Source organism: Gavialis gangeticus, unplaced genomic scaffold, assembly GCF_001723915.1.
Source record: "Gavialis gangeticus isolate Ggan-Ray unplaced genomic scaffold, GavGan_comp1, whole genome shotgun sequence".
NCBI classification, from domain to species: Eukaryota; Metazoa; Chordata; order Crocodylia; family Gavialidae; genus Gavialis; species Gavialis gangeticus.
The window spans coordinates 21,447,502-21,455,183 of record NW_017729004.1 but is presented as its reverse complement, the minus strand read 5'-3'; the positions used below and the strand labels follow the sequence as shown (position 1 = coordinate 21,455,183).

Genomic DNA, 7,682 nt, shown 5'->3' with positions numbered 1-7,682 from the left:
TCAGAGGCTTTTTTTGGTCTCCCGATTTGATTTGGATCTGGTGATTTGGCCTCCAAATTGAGCCGAACCTTCTCCAAATCAAATTGGCGACTGAAGCTTCGCAACCCCCTAATGACAACGAGCTTGGCCAGCAAAATAATGGAAGCAATTGACTTGTCCAGTTAAATCAGTCATGAGTTTCAGTGAAATAGAGCACAGGACCTTTCATTTAAGTATCTAAATATACTAAATCATACCTTCAGCTTATATAGTAATGATTAGTATAACCAAATGCTGGTTATGCTATGTCTGGTCACTTGTGTGCCACCTCCTGAACCACTGCTGTTTCCTTCTCTGAGTGGTTAGAATCTCTATTATGCTGTAATATTTCATGGGGTAGCTTGATGGGTATTGGATTATGTTCTTGTACTTTTGAGGTGTGACAGTAAAAGGTCAGGCTATAGATGCATCTTTCTTGCCTCTTCTGACTGGATGATGATAATTAAGGAAATTGTAGCTGTATCTTTTGTGCCCAAGATTACAAATGAGGTCCTGATCACTGATGGGCTGTAGTCTTGTCTCTCCAGAGACTGAATGGTAATGATTTTTCTGGTAACAGTACATTACAGTGTTCCACAGCATACCCTCAGCATGTTTTCCTAATGGCTTATCTTCTAAGACAACTGCTGAGCTTCTAATCTTGTGAAGAGCTTCTAAGACTCCTACTGATCAAGTCTGAATAAAATTTCTCTGTTGCATGTCAGGGTGAAGAGTTTTAGACTTACCTGCTCTTGTAGACAACATGGTTGAGGGAAACCCATTTGATCTTTGATATGTAACATTATCAAACAGCAGAAATATCGAAATTCCTAATTCTATTTACATGCCAGTAGAAAAAATATTTATCTCCCCAAATACAATAGTGCTTGTATGATGCTGTTCAGAATCTTTCAGATTTTAGTACCCAACTCTGCCACTTTCAAATAGCTTAACTGTAATTGTACTGCATATGTCCTTCTACTGCTGCAAGGCATACACCCTGCTCATTTCAGTGTGGCACTTTAATCTCATTTGGAAGGCACATTTTGAACTATTATTGTATATTTGAGCTTTATATCTTTTTACATTGCTGCTTATATCTTAAGGTGTCTAAAACTGTACTTTGAAACCAAGCATTGATGTGGGTATTGACAGAATTGGATACTACCAATAGCAGTTAAGATTATCCCAGTATGTGAAATATACCCAGGAGGAAAATGGCTGGAAGAACCTTTTGAAGCATTTTCAGCCCCCTTTCACTGAGCATTCAAGGCTAATTGTTTCTAGTTGTTTTTCATGCCCAGTAGTATTGATATAAAAATGCCTCTTTTCAGATGTTTGCATTGCATGTGCTCAGTATTGAATTAGTAGTGATAAGCAGATGGCCATAAGTAGACTTTATTAAGTGAGGCTACTCCAAAGAAGATTTGAATGAGGTTTGCAGTGCCCTCTTCAATGAACATGTGAGCATGGATAGTCAGATGCTCCATATTTTCAGTTGTCCAAATTCACCCCATCTAATTAATTCATCTTTAATCTCCATTACCCTCAAACTTTTCTTCCTTCAAAGCATTGATGTGGTAATGTTTTTAAAGCATGGTGTTTGTTCTTTTTTAAAACATACAAAATAGATCCAATTCATCTGCCTTGTCTTGCCCACATGGAGATTTTGGCTTCTGTTGTCTTTCTTCAGCCTGATAAAAAAAACAGTTTTCCCTTTCTATCCATAGCTGATAAGTCAAAGCAGCACTTGGGTAAAATTCTCACTTGGAAATTCTCACTTTATTTGGTTAGTAGAAATGAAAAGGTTTAGAAAATAAGTCCATTTCATATCCTGATATAAAACACTTCTGAATGGATAAGAGATGTTTTTGTTAAAAGCAAGATACTTGAGTTTTGTTTGCTTAAAATTTTAATAATGTTTTAGACTGACAAAAAACAAAACCACACAGTAAAGCATCTGAAGTCCTCATCTCTAGCTGTCTCTTACTTGAGTAAAGGTACCAGCACTACTTAAAGGCTAGACAAAATGTACATTTCAAATAGTGTCTAACAGTCGCTCTTTCATAGAGTACTGTAATGGTCAGAGCTGAAATGTACACTGAATCATGCAAAGATTTTTACGGGTAATAGCAGTAATCTTGCTTCTCCTATTTTAGTATAGTCAAATAGCCATTCTGCTATCTTAACAGTTGTCTTGATTAGCTGTGGTGAAGTCTGTTTATGTCAGGTTAAATCAGGTTGCCACAGAAGAAGCTAGCTTTTCTTAGTGTAAAGAAAAACAGCAGCAGTTTTGCACCCACGTCACTAGAACAGCTTGCTGAGGCATATTGACATACATCTTTTATCATCTGGCACAAGATGGTGCAAAAGCCCCCTTCCTGAAATCCAGTGCAAGCCCTGTATAATGCAGTCAGCTGCCAGCCTTTTAGCATGCACTGAACCATTATATTGTTTGTCATACAATTTCCATAAAGAGAACAGGGCTGATATATTCCTGAAAATATTATAGGCATATAGCATTTGCAGAAAGCATCTCTTTCACGAGACTAAATGCAATGTTCGTGTTGTTTTTGTGATTCAGAAACTTTCATCCAGGATGTATTGAAAGACCTGAAGAAACACAAGGTGAATGTGGATAATCTTAGTCCATTGGAGTTAGATGAGATAGCTGATATTATTACTGATGCCATTCAAGTTGCTGATGTGGAAAAAGAAAAGGAAAATGGAGTTGGAAAGGTTGAAGGAGCAAGGACAGAAGCAAAAGTCAAGGAAGTGGATGCCCAGGGAGGAACAAGAAAGGATGCCAATGTTAGCATTCAAGGTACTAGACCAAAAAGCTAAATATCACAAAAGTAATTTACACTCATTTTCCTCCTTATTTTGTATTTTAACAGTACAGACTGTTGCTCCCTCAACAGTTTTAAAAGAAACAGAACAGAGGAGAGTTTTGTGGTCTTGCTTTTTAAATCTCCTTCTTTACAATACTCCCCTATTATAAAGAATGGTAAAGATGAGGGAAATATCTTGGTGAACTCTGGATTTTCAAGTTCCATGAATAGGATAAACCTATTTTACATTCTGTTATGTTGAAAGGCAAATTTTGAGAGTAAGATATTAAAACAAAATGACGCCAACAATCATTTTTGTTCAAAAAATGTTGATGTAGTTTTTAAATGTATGGGTAATAAAACTGTGCTTTGCAACCATTAATTCTTTTCTGAACCATCATTAGCCATGAAAGAAACACTCAGGCAAGCAAATATATACCAGCAAAGTCTTCCTTTTTCTGCGTAGGCAGCTATGGAGTAGGGTTGTGCGAAGGCTCAGTTACTGATCTGATGGCCGAATCTCCGAATCTGAATCGAATCAGGAGACCCTTTAACTTCTTGAATCAAATCAGAACCATCTGATTTGACTCAGAGAGATCTGATGATTCGGACATAGACACAACTTTAAATGTTTTTTATACTTACCTCAAGGTACCAGGCGCCTTGTGAAGGCTGAGATGGTGGGGTGGATGGAGCATCCCATGGGAGCAGAGGGTGGTCTCCAGCATGCTCAGCGGAGGACCCAGAAGTGGACCAGAAGCACTTCCGGTCTACTTCTGGGTCGGCTATGGAGTGTGTGGGGCACACCCCCCTCCTTGCCCCCCAGCTTGGTGACTAGTGCCTTCTGGGTCTGGGGGGGCACCTGGGGTCCCCCTGCAGCCGATTGCCGAGCTGGGGGAGCACGGGGGGGGGGGTAGGTGTCCGCTGTTGAGCACACAGGGGGCCCCTCCACACTTCTGTGGGGTGCTCCATCCACCCCACCATTGCAGCATTCATGAGTCGTGCCTGGTACCTCGAGGTATGTAGAAAAAACATTTAAAGCTGTGTCTATGGCCGAATCACTGATTCTCTGAATCAGCATCAAATCTTCAGATTCAGCTGAATCAAATAAGGACAGTGATCTGAATCAATGAATCAAATCAGCATCCCCGATTTGGGCTGAATCCGAATCCGAATTGAATATCGCCCATTTCACACACCCCAACTATGGAGATTCATGATGTTTACTTGGTACTGGTCAGACACAGTTCTTCCTGGTGGTCCCAGGAATGCAAAAGTCACCTATAGTGATTACCATGAAAAGGTCTGCATTTGCCACAAAGTGGTATATGTACTATAGTTTCAACTTGTCCCACTAAAATAATAGAAGATATAGGCTAAGTACAGACATTCAAAAACTTTGAGCCTGAATTGATTCAACATTTGCAGGTTAGTCTAACCACTAGGTTGAACTGATTTGCAAGTGAATAGACATTCATTTTTTATTCCAGAAAATGCAGGCACATAACTGCAGTAGCTCAGGCCAGAAGCTGGGGGGGTGGGGAAGGGGGAGAGGAGGGGTGCTAGAATAAGTATTCCCTCCCTTCGGCACTGACTGAGGGAAGCTGACCTGAGGGGTGGGGCTTGGCCAGGCCCCTTTAGGCCTGAGTATGATTATGGAGAGGTTTAAACCTCCATCCTGGCCTGCAGGGATCCCAGCCCAGATGTGCCTGGAGGGGGAGAGGGGAAGGAGACCTTGCTAGGCTTCTTGGATGGTGGAGGGAAGAGGGAGTATGTCCAGATCCTGGCCCCCAGCTGACACCGAGCAGCGAGAGCAGGGGTCTGGCCCTGTGGAGGGGGAGGAGAAGGAAGGAAAGAGCCCTGCCCACTGCAGTGGTTCCCTGACAGCTTGGCCCAGCTTGGGCGTGGGGAGCTGGGAGCACAGGTTTTCCCTCTCTGCTCCACAGTGGGGCCTACCACTGTAGCTGTTCAGCCCTGAGCCCCAAGGTAGTGCTATACAGAGCCCCACCCTGAAGCGGTGGAGGAAGAGGAGTGAGGAGCCCTGTCCACCACAGCAGCTGCCTGACAGCCCGGCCCGGCCTGGGTGCAGGGAGCTGAGAGCATTCCAGCTGCACAGCTCCTGTGGCCCCAGCCCAAGCTGCAGCTGGCTGGGAAGGGCCCAGCCCCTCTGTGCTTGCCCTCAGCAGTGCTTGTGGGTTGGCCCATCTCAGGCAAGGTGGCCGGGCTGGGTTGGACCGTGGAAACAGGGCCCTTCCCAGCTGGCTGGGGCTTGGGCTGGGACTGTGGGAGACATACATCTGGATTGCTCCGGGCTCCCCACACCCAGGCTGGGCCCAGCTATCATGAAGCTGCAGCCAGATGGAAAGGGCCTGGCCCCTACAGTGCAACTTAGCCCAGCCTCTCTGTGCCTGCCTTAAGCAGTGCCTGCATCTGGCCGCACTCAGCCCGAACAGAGGTGGGCAGATAGTGGGGCTGGTTTGGGCTGGGCTGTGGGGGCAGGGTCCTTCCCAGCTGGCTGTGGCTCTGTGACAGCCCAGCCTGTCACACACAGGTGGCGGCTGGCTAGGCAGCAGCATGGAGGAGATACCACTGCAGATGTGAACAGGCACCTTAGCAGCCAGACTGGCCACATGGGATGTATTAATTGTGCCTGCAGCTGCCCTGGCTGGCTTGGAGGTGCCAGTGAGCCTGGAGCCCAACAGCTTCTCACTGCGGGGGATTCTGTATCTGTAGCCACCGCTGAGCCCCCTGCACAGTGCGGAAAAGCAAGCATCATGCAGATGTGACAGTAGCAGTGGCTGCCAACACACGAGTCCCCTTCCCAGCCAACTGTGGCACCATGATGGCCAGGCCCAGCTTGGGTGTGGGGAGCAGGGAGCAATCTGGCTGTACAGCTCCTGTAGCCCCAGCCTGAGCTGCAGCTGGCTGGGAAGGGCTGTGCCCCCATGGCCCAGCCCAGGATGTCTCCTCTTTACCCACCCTCAGCAGCGCCCTTGGGCCATCCCAGCTCAGCCTCCCCAGGGGTGAGGCAGGTAGATGGCAGGACTGTGCCAGCCAGCCAGCTCTGACGATGCTCCCACACCTGCTGCTGTAGCAGCAATCGTATGTGTGTGTGCGGGGGTGGTAACCTGACAGGCTGCTCCGCCCCAGCCAGGCAGACCCTGGCTGCGGTCCCCAAGGGGAGAGGGGAGGGAGGGGGAATAAACCCCCTTGCTGCCTCTTTATCCTTAGGGGGCCATGCTTGGCCAACATCTGGCCACACCCCCGCCCCTGCTCCAGGTAGAGAGCAAAGGGGTGGGGTTAGCCCTGCTGTCTGGAGCAGACAGCACAGCCCAGCCCGGGGATAAAAAGCATGCTGGGATGCTGAGGGACTCTGATTTAACTTAAACCAGGAAGGGTCTGGAATAGAAGTTCTATAAATTTGTTTGAGACAAATCAGTTAAGTCTGATACTACATTCAACCAGGTTTATCTTAAATTGGTTTCAGCCATTTTGAAACTGGTTTATGTGCACTGAACTTATGTTCTGTTACAGGTTTAAACCAGTTTCCCATCACTTAAATTGGTTTATGTGTAACTTCTGTTCCTAGCTGTAGTGTCCCAGATAGCACCATTCTTTTGGTATTTGTGACCAATATGAGTTTTAAGTTACTTTTTGGTTAAAAAGTGAACAAACAGTTCACTGTAAGGTTATAGGAAGACTTCTACTATTTTTGACAGTTCTTAAGGTTTTGTGAATCACCACCGTGTCTGTTTTGAAATTAAATAGTCCTGTGGGTTTTTCCTGAATCTCAGTGGAACAGATTATTGAGAACTACTTCTTATAACCTTTTTGTCTAAACAAACAACCCCCCCTCACCCCGCCCCATTTGACTTCCAGTAATGATGTGATTGGGAAGTACGGCTATGATTTACCTGTAGGATGTAGTGGATTTTGGAAGTCTCTTCAATATGTATGGAAATATGGCTTTTGATTCTTTCACAATAATGTACCATAGTCATACAAGCATTGATTCTCCAAACTGCACATGCACAATGTATATGTTGTGGCTTTTTGTTTATTGTATAAGTAAGATGCTGTAACTAGAGTAATTTTATTAATTTTTCTTAGTTATTGATAAACCAAAGTAAAGACATGCTATTGCTTTCATTATTACGGTGCACTCTTCATTTGATTATACAGTTCTATTGATTTTTGCACTAGTTTGCCATACAAATGGAGCCAAAGCAACAAATTGTATTGCTTAATTTTCAATAAGAATATAGAACTGCCACTTACTGGGTCAGATCAGGGTCCATTTTTTCCCAGGACCATGTCTTGCACAATAGCAGAAATTGGATATTCTTGGATAGGATACCTTGTATTTTCTACCCCCTGCTACTTTCCCACTGCAGCTTCCAGTATTCAGAGGTTAGTTTAATTAGACTTAACCAACTACTTAATGGTTTCATTTTATGTTCCCTGATTCTAGCATTGTATGAGAGAGTAAATAATGAATACCTATTCATTTTTTTCATTATTCAATATCTCGCAGACCTCTATAAGCTGAAAAGTGCTAGTCTGTTTAGACTCTCTTAATTGATATCTTATGAACTCAAACATTTTAATGTTTCACCTACTGTAAGTGGGTCATCATTAAAAGTTAAGCAGCCTATGAACAATACCTGAACAATCATTCAATCTGTTTATAACTTTTTATATACATTGTTCTTATCCTACAGATAATGAAGTACATGAAGGTGATTCCAGAACTAACAAAAAGGTAAGTACCTATTTGCTAAAAACAAATGCTCAACATCAGCATGTCAATAATAATTTGCCCTTAATTATTAT

The 7,682-nt window shown here is 44.0% G+C and overlaps 1 protein-coding gene across 1 annotated transcript in view; it reads left to right on the top strand.

Annotated features, from left to right (window-relative positions):
- PTPRN2 (protein tyrosine phosphatase, receptor type N2) overlaps positions 1-7,682 on the top strand; it is a 1,174,657-nt gene that overhangs the window by 454,537 nt on the left and 712,438 nt on the right. Inside the window, exons 7-8 of the mRNA XM_019507947.1 lie at positions 2,603-2,842; positions 7,571-7,611. Coding sequence (XP_019363492.1) covers positions 2,603-2,842; positions 7,571-7,611 — 281 coding nt within the window. The remainder of the gene's footprint in view (positions 1-2,602; positions 2,843-7,570; positions 7,612-7,682) is intronic.